The following is a 24,154-nucleotide window of genomic DNA, read 5'->3' as shown; positions in this document are numbered from 1 at the left end:
ATATCATAACGAAAGTCTACACTGCCTTGCCTTGCAATTTAGGTTTCCCACATTATTATTGTGCTATAACTTGAAACAGAGATGAACAAAACTGGGATTTTGACCATTTGAAGGTTGTTGGTTGCAGAAGTATTCCCCCCCCCCGTCCCCGGATCAATCCTTGGTAGAATCGCCTTTAGCTGCAATCACAGCTGCATGTCTTCTGGGCTGTGTCTCGATCAGATTTGCACATCTGGATCCTGATATTTTCACCATTCGCCATTCTTCTTGGCAAATCCACGCAGTGAAAGTGTAATGAGTAAACATACGGACAGCCACTGCTTGAGGCATAATCGGCTTAAGAATTTTTTCGTATTTACAGATAGCTACAGTTTGAGAAAATGTCGGAGAAATGTCTTTACTACGAATTCATACCTAGTGTTGACATTTCCGTCTAGGAGAAAGACTGCAAACTTGTTGTCATTGCTTCTACACTTCTTGTGGACAGTTTATGGGGTTTATCCCCCCCCCCCCCCAAATTCTTCGTACAGATTTTCAAAATGCATAAATATTCCATGTTAAACTACTGAACGCTGCCGATGGGGTTGTTAATGCACAGATTGGATGTATGTATGCGTGTATTTAGCTAAGGGGGGAGAAAATGAATCGGAAACATAAAATAAAACGGGGTAATGAGCTGAGGAGTTAGTTATACGAGTAAGAGGAGAAATCACTAAACCACAAGAAACACGCTGAAAGAAAAAAAAAATACATTCAATAAGAAAGGAAATGAGAAAAGAAAAAAAAAACATCAATCAGCTTCCTCCTGCTCTGATAACGTTTTCAATACGTGCCCCCAAACACTGATTAAACGAACGATTAACTAATCTCAAATTAACAGCTGCAGGAAACGGCTTACTCCGTTTTGAATCTGACGAAATGATAACGTTGAAATGACATTCATACTCATACGTATTTATAAATCATCACGGGATCGTTTCTATATATACGTACTTGACTAAAGATGTATGAGGCTTTATTAATGTTTATAAAATTCGCATACAGCGTTCTTAACAAAACGGATGAAGCCTTACGCACAGATATGATCATCTTTAAAAGGCAGGCTGTTACCAGGAAAAACATCATCGTTGTTACTGTGAGGATGTGTTTAACATTTTTGGAAGGAGTCTCCAGTGTCAGCACTTTGTAAGAGCCAGAAGTAACGCTGTAAGTTCAAGACTTAAGAAATTTACGCTTCTTGGTAACATGGCACGCTGTGTTTTTTGTCTTATAAACGTCTAGAGAGAGAGAGAGAGAGAGTTTAAAGCTGTTATAGCATAAGTGATAACAGGAATAATGTCGCTAGAAATGGAGAAAAAACATGACTCGTCGCTCCCGTGTCAGAAAACTGAGAAACTTCGACGACCTTAAAATTTCCCCGGACCGTTACAAAGCGCTGACGCCAACCTCGCGGTCTCTCTCTCTCTTAAAGTTAATATAAACCTGTGATTTGCCGTACAAAGTGGCACTACTGTCAGAAAATTAATTAATCGACACCTAAGCTGTAGTACAAGTACGTATAAAACATAATACAGAGTCATATCTCACTTAATTATACTTACAGTGAGAGGGTTGAGTGTGTTTCTGAGAGCGCATTGGTTCAATTCAAGACACGGAAGTCGTTAATCATCCTCCACCGTCAATGAGGAAATGATTGAAAATCCGGCTTTGCAGAGGCAAATTGATGGTTTCGTCGCTCCGATGCTTTTATCGGCGTTATAAGATATACGTTTTTTAATTTGCCAAACCACTGATCCATTTTTAAGACACTCCTGATTCCTCTCATGTGGGTCTCGTAATCTCATGCCCTACTCTACACACACATAACGCGAGTGTGTTCAGTCTGTATTATGGAGCTGACGAGATGAACTGGGAATGTCGCAACAACCTGAACACGGGACAAAATGGAGTACGGTAACTCTGCAGGATTGGGAAACACTCTAAAAGACATAAAAATACGCAGGTTGTATAAAAGATACCCTGATAAACACGGGAGTGGACACGATACGCCTGCTTAATGCGAACGTACGTATTTATTAACGCAAAAAGACTCACAAAGGTTGGCACCCTTTTAGTCAATATTTTGCGCTACCTCGCTTTGCCAAGATAACAGCTCTGAGTCTTCTCCTATAATGAGTGATGAGCTTGGAGAATACATGGCGAGGGATCTGAGAGCGTTCCTCCATACAGAACCTCTCCAGATCCTTCACATTTCGAGGTCCACGCTGGTGGACTCTCCTGTTCAGTTCACCCCACAGGTTTTCTATGGGGTTCGGGTCAGGGGACTGGGAGGGTCATGGCAGGACCTTGATTTTGTGGTCAGTAAACCATTTTTGTGTTGATTGTGATGTATGTTTTGGATCATCGTCCTGTTGGAAGATCCAACCACGGCCCATTTGAATCTTTCTGGCAGAGAAAGTCAGGTTCTCATTTAATATCTGTTGATATTTGATGGAGTCCATGACGCCATGTATCCTAACAAAATGTCCAGGTCCTCTGGCAGAAAAACAGCCCCAAAACATTGACGACGTGCCCCAGGTGAAGTTACTACGTACATGACTGTAACAGTGAAGTACAGCTAGACTTAGATTTACCATCAGATATGCTGAAAATCACATTACAACTCAAGCCCAATTAACACAAAGCAAATACAAGTCTTCCATTACTTTAGAATCGAATAAAAATCACTTCTCAAGCAAATCACACAAAAGTAATTGTGTCCAAACTCACATGGGGGGGATAATAAACGCTCACAATGACATTCCTTGTACCATGTGGTATCAAAACAGGATTATATAAAATACATTTTATTTTAAAAACAATTTTAATAAATATTACGAGAGCAGGAAACTGTGGAAAGGGTGCACAAGGAAGAAGGTGACAGAAATAGTAGGCGTACTCTTGTATACTGAAGTTAGGTTATAGGTCGGTATTTCTTTGCACTGCTTAAACACACAAGTTTTTTCACATGGTCAGATGACAACGGAAGCGATGTTCTTCTGCACAATATGCCCAGACAGTAAAATCCACCCCCCCCCCCCAACAAAAAAACCCCTCTCACGTGGAACTGATATGGCTGGTGTTGCCAAGTACTTGCGTGCGAGGCAAGTCAGCCTTATGCGTGCCCCTTTGTGTTTGGACCACCACTGCTGGGGATGGATCTCCATGCCGATAGCAGACTCTGCCCTGTAGCGCTCCACACATTTCTCAATAGAGTCCACCATTTCATCAGTGTCAGACTCCAGCAGGGTTGCTTTTTTCTTAGGCGGCTCATACTTTGTTGTTTGCCGTACAGGCCTCCGTTCCCTAAGCGAGGCACCGATCGAACTCCACACCTCAGCCCGCTCAGCTCTGTGCAGAACCCTGAGGTCCTTAAAACTAGAACCAAATGCTGTTGCAATTCTCAGTCATGTCAAGCTGGGTTTTTTTCCTTGCATTTCTCCATGTCTATTGCAAAGTTTTGGTTGAATTTTACCGTGAAGGCTTGGTCATGCTCACTGGTCTCCATCACCCATGATGGATGGCACAGAGCTGGCAGCACCACTGAGCAACTTTTCTACCGGGAGAAGTTCACGCTCGTACATTATTCGCAAATGTTTCGTGCGATATTGCAATTTCTTCGCACAAGTTAAACTCACGACGTGAGTGGCTGAAAACATGGCCGATGAGACCATCAGTAAATCATTTTCGTGCCATTTCGTCCTGGTCATTCTTATAATTAGCAAAAAGTAACATGATTTTTGATTTTTTTTTTAAATAAATAAATAGAATTAGCAAATAGAGAAAATGTGGTTAACTAGCATCAATGCACGTGCCATGAGGACATTATGGACATTCGAATAATTACATATTTTAATGAATAATTTACTTCCGATCCATAATTCGGGTATCACGGTTGTACTTTCCAAGTGAACTTGTCAGTCGAAAATCCCATTATCGGATATCTGCGGATACCTGAAGAAGATAATAACAAGCGAACATACTGTTCTTCTTCCTGTGATCTTCAGGAAATTCAGACGGTGCCATCCTCCTGCATTGATCAGACTTCCAAAAAATCTGATCCCTCATCCTTGTTGTGGGACGCATTAACGACAAAATACAGGACTTTCTCATACCTTGACAGACTCTGAAGAGAAACCTCAACCCTAGAACGGAAATGGAAAGGGATGCAGAAGGTGTGGTTAGAGACACCAGAGGAGTCTGCTGTTAGAAAAACAAGACCGCACAAAGGATGGACCTGAGAGGAAACCGAGAAAGCGAGACATAAACAACGGTCAGAGAAGAACAGAGGAGACAAAGACAAAGGAGCAGCAGTCAAACGCACCATGAAAGAGCTACGGTTGTAAGAAAATGTTTGTGAACCCTATGGACTTACCAGGGCTTTGGTTATTCATTAAAAGTGGTCTGATCTGATCTTCATCTGTGTCCCAATTTCCTGTAGCTGCTTATAACAATGATGAGGAGGAATTTTGGACCCGTCCTCCATACGAGTGTGTTTCAGTTCGTCGGTATTTATTTTTCAGTCTTGATTAAACAGCCCTCTTCAGGTCATACCACACCATCGCAGTTAGATTAAAGTCAGGACTCTAAAACACGAACGTTCATCTTTTCCAGCCGTTCTTTAGTCAAGTTGCTTGTGTGCTTTTGGTTATTGTCTTGTTGCATCACCTAACCTCTCTTAACCTTAACCTCTCTTCTGTAAAATGTCTCGCCCCCCCACCTCCACCTCTTTCTGGATTGCCTGTCGTGACCTTCGCAGGACACCCACTCCTAGGGAGATAGCAGTAACAGTCCTGAATTTCCTCCATTTGTAAACATGTCTTACCATGACCTTTCCCAACTTTGTGCATCTCTATAATGTGTCTTCTATGGTCCTGTGAAAGTTAATGGGATCGAGACATGGTTCACATTAATCAGTGGCTCTTGAGAAGAACCCATTTCTCAGTACCCACATTTGTGCGTCTTTATTTAAAAGGAAAAAGCGACATTTCCAATCTAATCTCCTTAATTAAAACACCTGACTCCAATTAGCTTTTGGAGAAGTTGTTAGCACAACAGAGGTTCACTTACTGTTTCCAGCCTGCACTGTGAATGATTACTCAACATGCTTGATAAAGACTTGAAAACTACTATAGATGGAGACAGATTGTTTAGAAATGCTTAGAAATGTTTAGCGTCCCCATATTCCCTAGCCTCTAGCTTTGCCAGTCATATGCTAATCATGAAATCCGCCAATTAGAAAGTAAGCGAATATGATATTTTGTAATGGAAAATATTTTGGTAACGACTCTTCATTAAGCCAAACTGCATGTATTTGACATTTTCTCTTGCACTTCAATACTCCTAGTTTGACATACGGTCCTGCAACACACGCTAATCAAGTTTACACACCATTTATGTGACAATGGGGCCCCCTAGTGGTCACTCATCTTCTCTAGCAACACAGTGCACCAGATTAGTTTGTATCTTTGATGTTTTGTTTTTTTTTGTGAAAAAGGGAATATGTACATCAACAACTATACGTTATAAAATCAAAGTGACCTAAATGACTTTGACTGTGGTATGTGACTGTGACACACACACACACACACACACACATACACCAGTCCCTTGGGTTTACACAAAAGGTAATGGAGTGTAATCCATTCGTAAGCAAGGTTGGGGCTCAGCCACACCACCCATGAGCCATAGTGTTCCTGATGACTTCTGCACACTTTTCTGGCCACAAGCATCAGGACCTTGAAGGCTGTAATCTAATGGGAAAACAACCTTTTAAACACAATGAACCTTTCAGCATGCTGGTTTGTGTATATACACTAGCTTCATGTATATGAGCTCAGAAATATGAGAAATATCTGCTGATGACCTGCTACTCCGACAGGGAGTGTTTAATAGCACGGGCATCATAATAATGAAGAAAACATGCAGTATTTCTTAGACCAGGGGTCCCAAACTTTTCCAGCGCAAGGCCCCCCAAATGGCATTAACATTTGACCGAGGCCCCCCTTTCGCAAGATGTAATAATTACATCTTACAGCTTTACATTACATTACATTAGGAATTGAGTGTGTGTGTGTGTGTGTGTGTGTGTGTGTGTGTGTGTGTGTGTGTGTGGTTGTCTGAGCGTGAGAAAGAGAAAACATACTAGTGGTAGGGATGGACTTGGTGGCTCCGACCAAATTGTTGAGGCCCCCCGGGCGCCCCCTGGCGGACTCCAAGGGAGCTGCAGCCCCCACTTTGAAAACCACTGTTAGACAATAAGACTCTCCAGACTTTCTTACACTCCTCATTTTTTTTCTTTTATTGTACCTGCATACAGAAAAAAAAAAAAAACATACAGAGGGTGACAAAGTAAAGGGAAAAACTGGTGGCTTTATTACGGCTGTAAGGGCTTTTAGTTTTGCATGGCATGTCTTATGCCCTGTAGTTTATATACCTCGGACACACTCATACACAATCTCAAACACACCCATATCCCACCCACCCACAAAAAAGACAATAAATAGAGATATATAAGAATCACACATTTTAAAAAAAAAGTTCCCATTACCAAGACACTGCATCTATAAATAACAAAATAACTTAATTTGCTTGAACACAAGCAAACTTGTACCTGTCCAGTGAGATTTAACCCAGTCTGGAGCTCATCTGTCTAAACCAATCACGTGTGCAAGTCCAACATCTCAAACAGAAGCATATCCCAAAGCCAGGAAGTGTTTCCTTTACTACTTTATGTATATCCAGAGCTGATTAAAGTATAGCCGAAGAGTAGAAATACATTTTCGATTGTAAAAAAAAGAGAACTCCACCCTGAAACACATTAAATATATTTCTATCCAAATATTTGTTTTGTGTTTAGTGATTGTGGTGCTAATTTGCTGGTTGATCCAGACATTGTTATTGCTAGCACTGTTACACCACTGTTTAATAGGAGTTTTTATTTTAAACTACCAGCAGCATTGTAGTTAATGTAGCAAAATGCAAGGAAAGGTCATCGAAAGACGTTTAAACCGAAAAAAAAAGTCTATGTAGGATTTTAATCAGACAAATATTTTGCTTCAATGAAGATATACAAGTTGTTCGGAGTGGATTCTTTCTATAAAACGTGAAAAAAGAGAGGCTCGAGCAACAGCTGGGGTAGTTGGAGACACGAATTTAAAATGCCTAGCAGTAATAATTCCAACGTTCGGAAATGAGCGAATCAAACCCACGTGACTGGTGAAGAGGAGAGCGTGAAAGCTGGTCATTACTCAGGACTCGGACAATCGAATTGGCATAAAAAACATGAAAAAATATACAACTTATTCTGTTGCAAATAACTTAATGTTCTTACAATCTAGCACTTGTGAACTCTGTGGATACTGACAGATCGCCTCCATGCTATTTAAAAGTCTTCCTGCTAATTTGATGCAAATTCTCATTTAAAAAGGTATAACTTTGACTGAGAAAGCAAGCTAACTGTGTTCGAAAGTAACAACGGGCCTCATTTATCAATCTTTTACCAAAGGTGTTTGCAAATATTTGTGATGGCCAAACCAACCAACCAATATATATATATATATATATATATAATATTTCAGTCTTATTTATCTAGATTCAGGCTTTGTGTTGGCTCGCTTAGTGTATTTTTCATATTGCTATTTAATTAATACCAATAATATAAACGACTGGGTTTTCACAAAATGTTTTCGATGGTACTCTTAGTCCCTGACCTAGTGAACTGTGTACTGTAGCATGACGATGTGTTTCTGATAGAGACTCCAAAGCACTTTCCACTACTAGCTCAGGCTGAAACGTAATAGTGCGTCTCCTATTATTATCATGTTAGCGAATTGTAAATGTATTTACTCTGTCAGCGAGGTTGCCAAGGTTACCTTTTCATACCGCATGCCTGTTATTTTGTGAAATCACGCGTTTTTATGCGGTTTTTGAGTCGTGCCTAGAGTGGGAATTTTGGTGAAACCTGGCAACCCTGCCCACAAGCTTCAGCAATGAGCCCTTTAATGCTGCACATAAAATTAAAATCCTTGCAGGATCCCAATGCATACAAACTAGTGTGAGGCTGTTAAGCTTACTATGTGAATTTTTTTTTTTTTTTTTTAAATACTCCACCTACTCTTTGTACCCGTGCTCGTTTGCATTTACAACGCATTATCTGTTCAATCCGAATAACGTCTTTGCATTCGGTTAGTATACAGGTAGAAAAAAAAAATTCCTCCGTTTGCATCGTGTGCAATCCTTTTTAATCTTGCAGGTCATTTCCTGTCAGATCCAGATCCATTTGCTTTGCGGAGGATGAAAGCAACGCAGCTAGGTGCGTGCAGTAACTCTTTGTGAGGTGGCACTGTTGTAACCTGTGAGGACGAAATGACAATAGTTTATTCATAAATCATACATTTATGTTTCATAAACATCTTATTATGCAGCTTATTTGACATATTTACAAGTCTAGTGAGATAAAATCAGGTTATACCACACTGCTGTTGTATCCTCAGATCTGATTGGTCGGAAGGTGTTGATTAATTTTCTATATAAAGGCAGCTCTGACAGTAGTGACGCAATTTGTATTAATCTAATTATCTGTTATTGTCTCTATTGTGCAACAGAGTTCATTCGGAATACACAGAGACTGGAACGAACTTGCTTCGTAGACGTTCTACAACATTTAATGTAACTATCAAGGGATAAACCCCGCCTCCCCCCTCCACAAAAAAAACATGACGGGCTCTTCATTAATACATAAAAAAAATTGCAATCCAAATTGCTGTGATATAAGAGGAATAAAAACGAAAGGTGGGACATGCTGTCACAGGAAAATAATCAACTTCTGGGTTGTTAAAAACAAACACTTCTCTTCACCACACCACCTCGTTGTTGATCATTTTCCTACAGCACATGTACGACGCATATTTCATCAGCGTGTTCCTAAGTGTGTTATTCTTCGTTTATAGCACTTGTAAGACGTATGTTTGTGTGTCATGGTCGCACGACGACTACAATAAAAATGGATTTAGCGGAATATAATCATCACAGCTTACCTCAGCCTTTTCACTTTACACCGCTCACTTTTGAACCACGGTTCGAGCATCATCACCCCTTTGTCGGTCAGTTTGTTTCGAGAGAGGTCTAACTCTTGAAGGTGGGACTCGGCGCTCTCGAGTGCAGATGCTAATCTTCCACAGGACTTGTCTGTAATATTGCAGTCCGCCAGTCTGTTTAGCACATAATGGTATATTCAGAGTCGGCAACTCGCGAACAAAAGTTATGTTCTTGCTTAATCGATAAACCTAATTTTGCATTTCTCTATACAGTCAGGTACGTACCTGGACATTGGTGGAGCTGTTGTTGTTTTAGCGGTCTACCACGGCATACTGAAATGAACTAACGAGACTCCCGGCGTTAATCTGAAGGTATTTACATGCCAACTGGGTGAACGGTGTAGGAATTACAGCACTTTTAAATATGTTGTCCCTGCCTTTTTTTTTTTACGGGACCAAAAGTAATTGAACAACCGATTGCTCAGCTGTTCCGTGGCCAGGTGTGGTATTAATTCATTATTTCACTGAGAAGTTAGCATACAATAGGTCTAGAATTGATTTCAAGTGTTGCGTTTGCATTTGTTAACTCTCGATATGAAGTACGAACAGGTGTCTGGGAAGCAAGCCATCATTAAGGCCGGTTCAAAACGGTCCGTATAACGCCCCGTGTCGAAATCAACGGCTGTCGATGGGAGTGTTCACATCCGTGTGTAAAACGCGTGACGTCAGAGCGTCAAAGTTTTTTAACGTCTCGGGGTTGTTGGGGTTTTTTTTTTTTTTTTTTCTTCGACGCGACGTGTTAAAAACTGGCCGACCGATGACACTCGCGCTTTCGTTCACGTGCCCGGAGCCACTGAAGCTACATAAAAACCACGACTTGGTGGCACTCAAGCACAAGAAGAGGAAAAAAGAAGAAGAAGAAGAAGAAAAAAAAAAGCTTACGTGATACATACACGAGGAAAAAGCGTGAGCCCATGTTCTAGTTCAAACCTGATGAGAACTTCAGGACTCGTTTAATAAGATCACGTTGTAGCTATTTTTTTTTTTGCATATAATTATTCTTGACCTCTTATTCAACTAGCTAAGTGCCTCATTATTGCATCGTTGTATTATCATATTGACCACAAAAAAAAAAGAATATTCATAGTCAACACTTCATCAATCTGCAAGAACATTAACATTTTTGGGCACAACAATAGTTGCCTTATACCCACCCACCTCCCGCCCAAAAAATACATTTTCTGTTAGCCAGTGCGCAAGAAGTGTGTGAATGGCTTTTTACAAACACAAAGCCTGCCTCTCTTCTATTTCTTCTCAGTGATAAGCAGGTGTCAAGCTGTGCAGCGCCACCTTGTGTACCAGAGCATTTCTGCTTTTCAATAGGCGCCATCTACTGTCAGGGAGTGAATTTGCGCCTTCATTCAACGCATCGCTCGTGTTTAACGCGCAAGTGTGAACACACACACACACACAAAAACGCAACATAAAAAACGGAACATTTAACGTGCTGAAACAAACATCCTTTAGGCTGCAAAGATCAAAACAAACTCAAAATCACTAGTACATTAAAAAGGTAGAAAGCACTGGTGAGCTCAGAAACACCAAAAGTAACGCCCAGAAGACCATGGAGAACAACTGTGGTGGATGACATGACTTATTTCTCTGGTGTTCTTCACAACAGTTGGCCGGATCAAAAACACCCTCCGGGACGTAGGTGTATCTGTGTCAAAGTCAACAATCGAGAGAAGACTTCACCAGAGTAAATACAGAGGATTTACCACAAGACCTACACCACTGGTAAGCCTCAAAAACAGGAAGACTAGATTTAAAGTTTGCCGAAAACTCCCAAAAAGCCTGAACAAACGTCTGTACAGGTCTGGAACAACATCCTATTGATTGTCAGCCATTGATTTTGCCATCAAGCGTTAAAAAAATAACAAATTTACTTTATGATTATTAGTTTGTCCAATTACTTTTGGTCCCACGTATAAAATATAAACAGTGCTGTAATATTTAATAATAATTCCTACACCGTTCACCCGATTTGGACGTAAATACCCTTAAATTAAAGCTGAGAGTCTGCACTTTGACGTAATCATTATTTCATTTTAACTCCAATAAAGTGTTGTTAAAATAACTATTATTTATTCCTAAATGTCCAAATATTTATGTACCTGACTGTTTATCAGGAGGTTCCTTGTTCTTATATATATATATATATATATTTTAATGCCTTTTTCCTTCTCCATGGAAGTGTGCATACCTCAATATCTCAAGTTGACAGTGTGGGCTTTGCAGCCCTTTGCAGAGATCCACCAGTCCTGCATCTTCTATGTTGTTGACACTCAGATCTAGTTCTCTTAAGTTAGAATTTGCTATACGGAGTGCAGATGCCACAATCTCACATGCTTTATCTGAGAGTTCACAGTCACAGAGTCTGCCAACATATCAGAAAACACATTACATCTACAAGAAAATTTTCAAAAGTCAGCTTGTAATTTATTTAACATAGCACTGCTTACATTGCCTGCTTCGATGCCCTGATGATAGGGAGTAACCTTTGACGACTGGATGCTTGTATCGTCTTGTATTTCCTTAGGTCGAAGACTTCCATTACATCCTCGGACATCAATAGTACAAAGGCCAGGGCTGAACACTGCTCTGGGTTTAATTTCTTATCATGGAGTGTACCAGAATGCAAACTCTCCTGGATATCCTTCACCACACAATTGTGACCCATTTCATTCAAGCAGTGGAAAAGGTTAATCGTCTGCGTCTCTGTTCTGTCTTCCTCACCGATCTTATCTTTAATGAATTGGACAATTTCATCGTTTCGAAGGGATTCTTTTCGCAGCTGAGGCAAAAGACCCTGTATGAGCTTCCTGCTACGCTCGGTAATAAGGCCCAGAAGGAATCGTAGAAACTGGTCAAAATGCCCACGCTTGTTTCCTAAAGCCTTGACCACTGCGCTCTTGAGTACGTCTGTCAGCGTCGTCTTCTGCGCTGCGGGGTCACTGCCGTGTGAAGCAAGAACATTTACGCCTCCGTTCAGAAATCGGCACAGGACGTGAATGGCAGCCAGATGCTCCTGTACACTCAGGTGTAGGAAGCAGAAGACTCGCTCTCTGTACAATCCAAACTCTTCTCTAAACAGCTGTGTGCACAGAGAGGAGAACTCGGATGCCTCGTTGATGTCGATCCCACACTCCTTCAGGTCATCGTCATAGAAGATCAGGGTGTTCTTCTCCATCCCCTGGAAAGCTAATTTCGCCAAGTTCAAAATCATCCTTTTGTCACTCTGCGTCAACTCGCGCAGATCTTCGTTCATGGCTTTCTGGTACTTCCTGTTCTTCAAACCTACCTGTATGAGTAGATAATGTATGTACAGGTGAGTCTGATTTCTTGGAACGTCACCGATTTCGTTGTCTCTTATCAGTACGTCCAGGACGGTTGCCGTAATCCAGCAGAAGATCGGGATGTGGCACATGATGTGCATGCTTCGAGATGACTTCACGTACTTAATCATCACGTTGGCCATATGATCGTCCTTACACTTCTTGCGAAAGTACTCTTCTTTCTGTGGATCGTTGAAGCCTCTAACTTCAGTCACCCGCTGTACACACTGAGACGGTATCTGATTGGTCGCGGCCGGACGAGAGGTGATCCACAGGAGAGATCTGTGCAGTAGATTACCTTTGATTAGATTTGTCAGAAGGACATCCATCGATGTTGACTCCATGATATCATGGCATGTCCTTGTGTTTTGAAAGTCTAAGCGGATTCGACATTCATCCAGACCATCCAAAACCAGCAAAATCTTAATGCCATTCTCGACACTTTCGATATCTTTGAGCTCGGGAAAAAATCTCCACAAAAGCGCCATCAGACTGCAGTCTTCCTTCTCGAGGTTGAGATCACGGAAAAACAGAGGAATTATGAGGTCAATGTCTTGATTGGCAGTATCTTCTGCCCAGTCTAGCATGAACTTCTGAACAGACACCGTTTTACCAATCCCAGCAATACCTTTGGTTAAAACGGTTCTGATATCATCGCTCGGTGACTTAAAAATGTCTGTTACCTTAACGGGGGTTTCTCGTTTGCTACAGTTTTTGCCAGCTTTCTCAATTAGTCTCACTTCATGCTCCTCTCTGACTGCATCACTTCCACATTCAGTGATGTAGAGCTTTGTGTAAATGTCATGCAACACAACTTGTGTCCTTGGTAGTGCAAGTCCTTCGTGAATATGTTGAAATTTCCTTCGGAGTTTTTCCTTGATTTTTTCTTGACATTTGGATACAGGCTTGACTGTGAAAATGATCAAAACTGATCAATTAATATGGAGTGTTGTACTTCAATGGCTGTATCTTACATACATTTAGAACATACCTGTTCCTTAAAGCTACCTGGACACTATTGGGGGTGCCTTTACTTTTGGCAACATGCCTTTATTTTCTCCTGGTTTTGCTTAGATACAAAGAAAGGAAATATACTGGGGTTTTTTTTTAGTTGTTTTTTTTTTTTTTTTTTTTTTTTTTTTAAATCTCAGTGATATTTATTTTATTATTTTGCCATTTCCCACTTCAACAAGACCCCCCCCCCCCCATTTATTTTCAATACATTTGCATCAAAATGACAGATCTGGAGCCTTTGATTTATGTTACGGCCTTCGCTTCCCACTGGCGCGACAAGCCTGATGTTAACTTGTTTTTAGAGATGAATTTTTTTTAAAAAAAGGGTCGTAACATTTCACTATTATTTATATTCTTAAAAATCACAGATGAAGAAGACGTACTTGATGCCAACTGGAGTGTGACTTTCAGAACTTCATCCTCGGAGAAACCTCTCATCAGCCTTTCAGCAACATCCCGAGTGCTACAATTAGCTTGCAACGTCCCAAAGCATTCTGGGTATTCGTAACTCAAATTTCTTTTAAACTCCCGAAACTCTGAGGCTGTAAAGCTACCCAGTATGTTCTGTAGCGTGGTCAGAGTATTGGGAACTGTTGAGAGCTGAAACAAATGCACAAAATGCAAGCAGTGAACAAGAAGGTTGAATTATTCATATGTAATGGAATATATAGTAGATCATACCTTGGGTGGAACCTGCAAGGTTGTCTGAGATATAAAACCACTAGTTGTATTTAGGTCATGGATATTCCATTTACCTTAGTGTATTGTTTTTCATGTTCTCTATGCTCCTTCACGGCACACTCCGAACAAATGGATGCCAGGTCAGTTTTGCAGAACATAACCAGAGCTTTGAGGTGCTCCTGACAGAATCTTAGTTCCACGTCGTCAGTCTCCATAACGTCAGCAGAACTATGTTGCGCCAGCTTGATTTTCTGTACCAACTCTGCTACAGCGTTATTTGTGTGTAGGACGGAACACGAGCCAGATGTTTTCCCACACTTTGGGCAAGCATTTTCTCCATGTTCAGACTGGGCCTGATATTTGGTGATGCACGGTCTGCAGTACGTGTGTCCGCAAGATGTAGAGACCGGGTCCTTTAAGAGCTCAGTACAAATTGAGCACTTCAATACCTCATCAAATAGCTCACTAGAAAGAATGACAAAATAGCCAATTATTATCTGCCTGCAAAGGTTAAGAATCATGATTCTGAATCCCCCTTAACTTTACAGTTTAACAAAATAAACCTGTGCTTTCTTCACTCTTCTTTCCTTCTCACTCTGCTCACGTACAGTAACTAAAGCAAAAGTAAATAAAAACACCACCAGAGTGTAATCATTTATAATGGCTGATTTGTTGATGTTCATGCTATGCCCTGGGGTAAAGCTGTGAGCAAGACTGTTTCTTTAATCTGACCAGTCTCACCCATTCCTACAGAAAGTTTGACCAATCCCGCCCACTCTTGCAGAAAGTTTGACCAATCCCGTCCACTCCCGCAGAAAGTTTGACCAATCCCGCCCACTCTTGCAGAAAGTTTGACCAATCCCGTCCACTCCCGCAGAAAGTTTGACTAATTCTTACTATAAACATGACTATAATTGACCCAATAAGACATCAATATAACACCAGTCATGATTTAAAGAGTGAAAATAAAACCTTGTATATTTCTGCTGTTCTCCTTGAGTGAAGTGTAGTGGTTGCATCATTGAGACTTCGCTCTTCACAGAAAGATGGTCTGGTGTTGGTGAAGCCTTTCGAACTCTGAATGGAAGAAAAAACATTTTTTCTACATTTGCAATAAAGAAAATTGAAATGATGCAAATTTAGCACACATTTCTAACTAGATTCATTCAGTCAAAATATGAAATGATAATATGAAAAAACTGTCTCTCTCTATCATGTAAAATATTATTTATAGCTGAAGCAGACCTTTGGCCTGAAGAAAAGTGCATTGATTGGATCATTGAATCAATCTTCAATGAAACATGACAAGGCCAACAAGAACTCTTCAGCATTCATTCAGCACTTAACCATTTATTGTGGTTGAGTTGTTGATGCTTGTTGACTCCTATGCCCTGGAATAGAGGTGTGAGCAGGATTGTTTTTTAAAATCCCATTCCCGCAAGCTGTCGCAGAAACTTTAACCATTCCCACCAGCTCTAGCAGAAAATTGGACCAAGCCTACGATTTCTCTCGGAAAGTTTGACCAATCCTGCTTTCTCCCAAAAAAGACTGACCAGAACTGCAGAAACTTTGACCAATCCTGCACACTCTTGCAGAAACTTTGAACAATCCTACACTCTCCCACAGAAAGTTTGACAAATCCTGTTCTCTCCCCAGAAATACTCACCAATCCTGCAGAAATTTTGACCAATCCTACACAAGTCTTGCAGAAAGTGTGACCAATCTTACACTCTCCCACAGAAAGTTTGATCAATCCTACACTCTCTCACAGAAAGTTTGACCAATCCTACACTCACTCACAGAAAGTTTGACCAGTCCTATACTCTCCCACAGAAGGTTTGACCAATCCTACCCTCTCCCACAGAAGGTTTGACCAATCCTACCCTCTTCCAGAGAAGGTTTGACCAATCCTACCCTCTTCCAGAGAAGGTTTGACCAATCCTACCCTCTTCCACAGAAGGTTTGACCAATCCTACACTCTCCCACAGAAAGTTTGACCAGTTCTACACTCTCTCACAGAAAGTTTGACCAATCCTACCCTCTTCCACAGAAGGTTTGACCAATCCTACACTCTCCCACAGAAAGTTTGACCAGTTCTACACTCTCTCACAGAAAGTTTGACCAATCCTACCCTCTTCCACAGAAGGTTTGACCAATCCTACACTCTCCCACAGAAGGTTTGACCAATCCTACACTCTCTCACAGAAAGTTTGACCAGTCCTACACTCTCTCACAGAAAGTTTGACCAATCCTACCCTCTTCCACAGAAGGTTTGACCAATCCTACACTCTCCCACAGAAAGTTTGACCAATCCTACATTCTCCCACAGAAGTCTTGGCCAATCCTGTTCTCTCCCACAGAAGGTTTGGCTAATCCAACCCTCTTCCACAGAAGGTTTTACCAATCCTACACTCTCCCACAGAAAGTCTGACCAATCTTACCCTCTCCCACAGAGAGTTTGACCAATCCTACCCTCTTCCACAGAAGGTTTGACCAATCCTACACTCTCCCACAGAAGGTTTGACCAATCCTACACTCTCTCACAGAAAGTTTGACCAATCCTACCCTCTTCCACAGAAGGTCTGACCAATCCTACACTCTCTCACAGAAAGTTTGACCAATCCTACACTCTCCCACAGAAAGTTTGACCAATCCTACACTCTCCCACAGAAAGTTTGACCAATCCTACATTCTCCCACAGAAGTTTTGGCCAATCCTGTTCTCTCCCACAGAAGGTTTGGCTAATCCAACCCTCTTCCACAGAAGGTTTTACCAATCCTACACTCTCCCACAGAAAGTCTGACCAATCTTACCCTCTCCCACAGAGAGTTTGACCAATCCTACCCTCTTCCACAAAAATCCTGCAGAAAGTTTAATCAATCCTGCCATCTCCCCTAGAAGGTTTGACCAATCCTGCCCATTCTCACAGGAAGTCTGAACAATCCTGCTCTCTCCCATAGAAAGTTTGACCAATCCTTGCTTCCACCTGAATGAGAGTCAAAACCCACAACTTTTTTGTTGTGTCCTGCAGGATCCAAGTCCTGTTTGTAGCTAAAATAGTACTACTTGGTAGGTAAATTTCATTTACTATAAACATGACCTAAGCATGGCAATAACTGACCAAAGAAGTCATTAACAGAACACCAGTCATGATTTACAGACTGAAAATAAAACCTTGTATATTTCTGCTGTTCTCCTTGACTGAAGTGTAGTGGTTGCATCATTGAGACTTCGCTCTTCACAGAAAGATGGTCTGGTGTTGGTGAAGCCTTTCGAACTCTGAGTGGAAGAACAAACATTTTTTGTACATTTGCAATAAAGAAAATTGAAATGATGCAAATTTAGCACACATTTCTAACGAGATTCATTCAGTCAAAATATGAAATGATAATATGAAAAAACTGTCTCTCTCTATCATGTAAAATATTATTTATAGCTGAAGCAGACCTTTGGCCTGAAGAAAAGTGCATTGATTGGATCATTGAATCAATCTTCAATGAAACATGACAAGGCCAACAAGAACTCTTCAGCATTCATTCAGCACTTAACCATTTATTGTGGTTGAGTTGTTGATGCTTGTTGACTCCTATGCCCTGGAATAGAGGTGTGAGCAGGATTGTTTTTTAAAATCCCATTCCCGCAAGCTGTCGCAGAAACTTTAACCATTCCCACCAGCTCTAGCAGAAAATTGGACCAAGCCTACGATTTCTCTCGGAAAGTTTGACCAATCCTGCTTTCTCCCAAAAAAGACTGACCAGAACTGCAGAAACTTTGACCAATCCTGCACACTCTTGCAGAAACTTTGAACAATCCTACACTCTCCCACAGAAAGTTTGACAAATCCTGTTCTCTCCCCAGAAATACTCACCAATCCTGCAGAAATTTTGACCAATCCTACACAAGTCTTGCAGAAAGTGTGACCAATCTTACACTCTCCCACAGAAAGTTTGATCAATCCTACACTCTCTCACAGAAAGTTTGACCAATCCTACACTCACTCACAGAAAGTTTGACCAGTCCTATACTCTCCCACAGAAGGTTTGACCAATCCTACCCTCTCCCACAGAAGGTTTGACCAATCCTACCCTCTTCCAGAGAAGGTTTGACCAATCCTACCCTCTTCCAGAGAAGGTTTGACCAATCCTACCCTCTTCCACAGAAGGTTTGACCAATCCTACACTCTCCCACAGAAAGTTTGACCAGTTCTACACTCTCTCACAGAAAGTTTGACCAATCCTACCCTCTTCCACAGAAGGTTTGACCAATCCTACACTCTCCCACAGAAAGTTTGACCAGTTCTACACTCTCTCACAGAAAGTTTGACCAATCCTACCCTCTTCCACAGAAGGTTTGACCAATCCTACACTCTCCCACAGAAGGTTTGACCAATCCTACACTCTCTCACAGAAAGTTTGACCAGTCCTACACTCTCTCACAGAAAGTTTGACCAATCCTACCCTCTTCCACAGAAGGTTTGACCAATCCTACACTCTCCCACAGAAAGTTTGACCAATCCTACATTCTCCCACAGAAGTCTTGGCCAATCCTGTTCTCTCCCACAGAAGGTTTGGCTAATCCAACCCTCTTCCACAGAAGGTTTTACCAATCCTACACTCTCCCACAGAAAGTCTGACCAATCTTACCCTCTCCCACAGAGAGTTTGACCAATCCTACCCTCTTCCACAGAAGGTTTGACCAATCCTACACTCTCCCACAGAAGGTTTGACCAATCCTACACTCTCTCACAGAAAGTTTGACCAATCCTACCCTCTTCCACAGAAGGTCTGACCAATCCTACACTCTCTCACAGAAAGTTTGACCAATCCTACACTCTCCCACAGAAAGTTTGACCAATCCTACACTCTCCCACAGAAAGTTTGACCAATCCTACATTCTCCCACAGAAGTTTTGGCCAATCCTGTTCTCTCCCACAGAAGGTTTGGCTAATCCAACCCTCTTCCACAGAAGGTTTTACCAATCCTACACTCTCCCACAGAAAGTCTGACCAATCTTACCCTCTCCCACAGAGAGTTTGACCAATCCTACCCTCTTCCACAAAAATCCTGCAGAAAGTTTAATCAATCCTGCCATCTCCCCTAGAAGGTTTGACCAATCCTGCCCATTCTCACAGGAAGTCTGAACAATCCTGCTCTCTCCCATAGAAAGTTTGACCAATCCTTGCTTCCACCTGAATGAGAGTCAAAACCCACAACTTTTTTGTTGTGTCCTGCAGGATCCAAGTCCTGTTTGTAGCTAAAATAGTACTACTTGGTAGGTAAATTTCATTTACTATAAACATGACCTAAGCATGGCAATAACTGACCAAAGAAGTCATTAACAGAACACCAGTCATGATTTACAGACTGAAAATAAAACCTTGTATATTTCTGCTGTTCTCCTTGACTGAAGTGTAGTGGTTGCATCATTGAGACTTCGCTCTTCACAGAAAGATGGTCTGGTGTTGGTGAAGCCTTTCGAACTCTGAGTGGAAGAACAAACATTTTTTGTACATTTGCAATAAAGAAAATTGAAATGATGCAAATTTAGCACACATTTCTAACGAGATTCATTCAGTCAAAATATGAAATGATAATATGAAAAAACTGTCTCTCTCTATCATGTAAAATATTATTTATAGCTGAAGCAGACCTTTGGCCTGAAGAAAAGTGCATTGATTGGATCATTGAATCAATCTTCAATGAAACATGACAAGGCCAACAAGAACTCTTCAGCATTCATTCAGCACTTAACCATTTATTGTGGTTGAGTTGTTGATGCTTGTTGACTCCTATGCCCTGGAATAGAGGTGTGAGCAGGATTGTTTTTTAAAATCCCATTCCCGCAAGCTGTCGCAGAAACTTTAACCATTCCCACCAGCTCTAGCAGAAAATTGGACCAAGCCTACGATTTCTCTCGGAAAGTTTGACCAATCCTGCTTTCTCCCAAAAAAGACTGACCAGAACTGCAGAAACTTTGACCAATCCTGCACACTCTTGCAGAAACTTTGAACAATCCTACACTCTCCCACAGAAAGTTTGACAAATCCTGTTCTCTCCCCAGAAATACTCACCAATCCTGCAGAAATTTTGACCAATCCTACACAAGTCTTGCAGAAAGTGTGACCAATCTTACACTCTCCCACAGAAAGTTTGATCAATCCTACAATCTCTCACAGAAAGTTTGACCAATCCTACACTCACTCACAGAAAGTTTGACCAGTCCTATACTCTCCCACAGAAGGTTTGACCAATCCTACCCTCTCCCACAGAAGGTTTGACCAATCCTACCCTCTTCCAGAGAAGGTTTGACCAATCCTACCCTCTTCCAGAGAAGGTTTGACCAATCCTACCCTCTTCCACAGAAGGTTTGACCAATCCTACACTCTCCCACAGAAAGTTTGACCAGTTCTACACTCTCTCACAGAAAGTTTGACCAATCCTACCCTCTTCCACAGAAGGTTTGACCAATCCTACACTCTCCCACAGAAAGTTTGACCAGTTCTACACTCTCTCACAGAAAGTTTGACCAATCCTACCCTCTTCCACAGAAGGTTTGACCAATCCTACACTCTCCCACAGAAGGTTTGACCAATCCTACACTCTCCCACAGAAAGTTTGACCAATCCTACATTCTCTCACAGAAGTTTTGGCCAATCCCGTTCTCTCCCACAGAAGGTTTGGCTAATCCAACCCTCTTCCACAGAAGGTTTGACCAATCCTACCCTCTTCCACAGAAGGTTTGACCAATCCTACACTCTCCCACAGAAAGTTTGACCAGTTCTACACTCTCTCACAGAAAGTTTGACCAATCCTACCCTCTTCCACAGAAGGTTTGACCAATCCTACACTCTCCCACAGAAGGTTTGACCAATCCTACACTCTCTCACAGAAAGTTTGACCAGTCCTACACTCTCTCACAGAAAGTTTGACCAATCCTACCCTCTTCCACAGAAGGTTTGACCAATCCTACACTCTCCCACAGAAAGTTTGACCAATCCTACATTCTCCCACAGAAGTTTTGGCCAATCCTGTTCTCTCCCACAGAAGGTTTGGCTAATCCAACCCTCTTCCACAGAAGGTTTTACCAATCCTACACTCTCCCACAGAAAGTCTGACCAATCTTACCCTCACCCACAGAGAGTTTGACCAATCCTACCCTCTTCCACAAAAATCCTGCAGAAAGTTTAATCAATCCTGCCATCTCCCCTAGAAGGTTTGACCAATCCTGCCTATTCTCACAGGAAGTCTGAACAATCCTGCTCTCTCCTATAGAAAGTTTGACCAATCCTTGCTTCCACCTGAATGAGAGTCAAAACCCACAACTTTTTTGTTGTGTCCTGCAGGATCCAAGTCCTGTTTGTAGCTAAAATAGTACTACTTGGTAGGTAAATTTCATTTACTATAAACATGACCTAAGCATGGCAATAACTGACCAAAGAAGTCATTAACAGAACACCAGTCATAAATTTACAGACTGAAAATAAAACCTTGTATATTTCTGCTGTTCTCCTTGACTGAAGTGTAGTGGTTGCATCATTGAGACTTCGCTCTTCACAGAAAGATGGTCTGGTGTTGGTGAAGCCTTTCGAACTCTGAATGGAAGAAAAAAAAAGTTTCATTCAAAAAGCTACATTTGCAATGAAAGAAAAAATAAATAGTAGAAGTTTAGCACACATTCCTAATAAGATTGATTCAAACAGTCAAAATTGTAATTCGAAGAAATTCTCTCTCCAGCATCATATTAAATATTATATAATATTCATAGCTGAAGCAGACCTTTTGCCTGAAGGAAAAGAAATCGGGTGCATCATTGAATCATCGCTCTTCACTGAAACTTGACTAGGTGAAATAGACCTCCTGAAAGAAAAACTGAAAATTAAGATCAACAAGAACTATTCATCATTTAGTAAGCTTGAAAGAAAAGAGTGCCACTTTAAAGAACTGGACCTATTTTTGTGTCTTCAGTTTTTTATTTTTAAACAATATTTTCAGATGCGTTGCATATTAATATAAACACGTGTTCAAATATTTGACAAATATCAGACCGCTTATGACGAATCCTTTTTCCTTGCTCAGTCTGGACCGTTTCGTTCTCGGCACTCTGAGAGCACTGAGGCTCCTCCATCTCTGGCTTCTCCATCTGTGTGAAAAAAACCAGCCCAAATCTTTGGCATACTACTGCAACTCTTAGATCCCTAAAGAGTACTTTCACCGATTTAGGACACAACGCATGAAAAAGAAGTTTATGATTTCAGCTAAATTGGCAGCCAAGAACAACAAGACAGTACACAATTCTCTGAACACTGAAAAAAATAAATAAAAATCCTGTAGGATTTAAATTATGCAAAATTACAGTATACTCAGATTATTATAAAACGGCGCAAAACAGCTTTCCGTCATTTGTTGAAATACATGAAATCTATTATCATAAGAGTTTTTACTCTTGCATGATGCCAATAAGTCTAAAAACCTAAATTTACCATGTAAGCAATACAGTACATGCCCTTTAATCTTGATTTTATGGAGGAAGATGAACACCTAAATGACTTTTGTGTCAGAAAATTTAAATTAGGTTAGATTTAAAACATAGCAACACAGATTAAATAAAAGACCAATGGTACAATCATATACTGATGCAATTACAATGTCATATACCATAAAACAGAACATTTTTACGACTACAGCAAACAGCTGTTCTCCCATAGTACACGAAGGAGCGGGCAAGTCAAGTTGCGCATGCGCAATACAACGTCCTTTTCACCGCTGCTGCTTTACGTCTCTAATAACCACCGTAGAAGGTCCTGGACCTTCCAAAATGTGTGCCAAAATATTAACAACGATTTGACAGCTTTTGGAAAGAAAGAGCTGTACAATTTTATAATAGGTGAACTAGAATAAAAAGACCTGCTTTGTGTATAGTATAGAGAATATATTATATAGGCTATATATAGCTCTAGGTCTGGATATAAAGGAATATCTAGTTGCGCAATAATGATTACGTAAGATTTTATATCAGAACCGGCGACTAAGAGCTAATAATAACGTCACTTCATGATTCAGACAGGTATGAGCTACTTACGAAGACTAGTTTACTGACCTTATCGGAAGTCTTTTGTTTTTGCCCGTTTCACGGGACAACGCCTGCTGGAAACCCGACTTCTGCGCACTTTCGGTTTCATCACGTCAGAATCGTTTGTATTAAACGACTCCCTAAAATGAATCTGAAGTACCGATTCATCTACGCACGAAAACAATCACCACGTGATCGATATCAAACCCTATCAATCGCCTAAGGCTTATAACAAATATAATAATCATATGAGGCTCCTGTGTTGTTTTTACTCCTGATATTCACGAACATTGGTGATTAGGAAACGAAACATCTTTTTTTTCCATGAATTTTAGAAGTGAATCAGAGAATCGATTCTCAGGCGTGAATGAATCAATTTCATATGCGCACAATAACAAGCCTTGGGGAAGAATGTAGACCTGGTATATGCATATGTGTCTCTTGTAAACATGTAAAACAGAAAAAGGTGATTTACTTCCCAAATTCTGACTACTAACTTATCTGCAAATGAGCTAATTTGAGTTACATTATTATTATTATTATTATTATTATTATTATTAGTAGTAGTAGTAGTAGTAGTAGTAGTAATAGTATTGTTGTTGTTTTTGTTGCTGTTGTTGTTGGTGCTGTTTTTATTGCTGCTGTTGTTTTTTTGTTGCTGTTGTTGTATTGTTTTTTTCTTTTGTTTTGTTTTTTTTCCCTCCGTCCTCTGTTTTACTTGCCGTAATTGTCTATATCAAATTGTTTATTGGGTTTCCAATACTATTTTCCATACATGCCTTCCTTCAAAATTGATCTGTTATAATGTGGAAGAAAAAAATGATGGAAGGAGTTTACATTTCATGTGAACATATATTTTTCTGTGTGTGTGTGTGTGCGTGTGTGCGTGTGTGTGAAAAGCATGTGAAAGTGCATTTT

At 40.8% G+C, this 24,154-nt stretch overlaps 1 protein-coding gene across 2 annotated transcripts; it reads right to left on the bottom strand.

Moving 5' to 3' along the window:
* Positions 1–7,651: 7,651 nt before the first annotated feature.
* Positions 7,652–23,370, bottom strand: LOC128625629 (NACHT, LRR and PYD domains-containing protein 12). Of its 2 annotated transcripts, none has more exons than XM_053654113.1 (13): positions 23,264–23,370; positions 22,212–22,306; positions 21,943–22,023; positions 21,654–21,758; positions 19,544–19,648; positions 17,342–17,446; positions 15,140–15,244; positions 14,242–14,632; positions 13,870–14,086; positions 11,600–13,382; positions 11,341–11,514; positions 9,078–9,251; positions 7,652–8,393 (listed from the first exon to the last, which is right to left on the bottom strand). In XM_053654113.1, exons 2-13 carry the CDS (start codon positions 22,304–22,306, stop codon positions 8,282–8,284), a joined length of 3,447 nt encoding a protein of 1,148 aa, XP_053510088.1. In that variant the 5' UTR covers positions 23,264–23,370; the 3' UTR covers positions 7,652–8,281. The 2 variants fall into 2 exon arrangements, with proteins under 2 accessions (XP_053510088.1, XP_053510089.1); XM_053654114.1 differs by having other exon boundaries at positions 23,246–23,348.
* Between the last annotated feature and the right edge of the window lie 784 nt (positions 23,371–24,154).

The sequence above is a fragment of the Ictalurus furcatus genome, chromosome 22, assembly GCF_023375685.1.
Source record: "Ictalurus furcatus strain D&B chromosome 22, Billie_1.0, whole genome shotgun sequence".
NCBI classification, from domain to species: Eukaryota; Metazoa; Chordata; class Actinopteri; order Siluriformes; family Ictaluridae; genus Ictalurus; species Ictalurus furcatus.
This window is presented reverse-complemented; position numbering and strand designations above follow the sequence as displayed.

Coding starts and splice junctions, on each gene's coding strand:
- LOC128625629 (XM_053654113.1), bottom strand. CDS start 22,306: ATGGAGAAGCCAGAGATGGAGGAGCCTCAGTGCTCTCAGAGTGCCGAG. Junction 21,759..21,942: donor TCTTTTCCTTCAGGCAAAAG/GTCTGCTTCAGC, acceptor TCTTCCATTCAG/AGTTCGAAAGGCTTCACCAA. Junction 14,087..14,241: donor ATGAAAAACAATACACTAAG/GTAAATGGAATA, acceptor CATTTGTTTCAG/CTCTCAACAGTTCCCAATAC.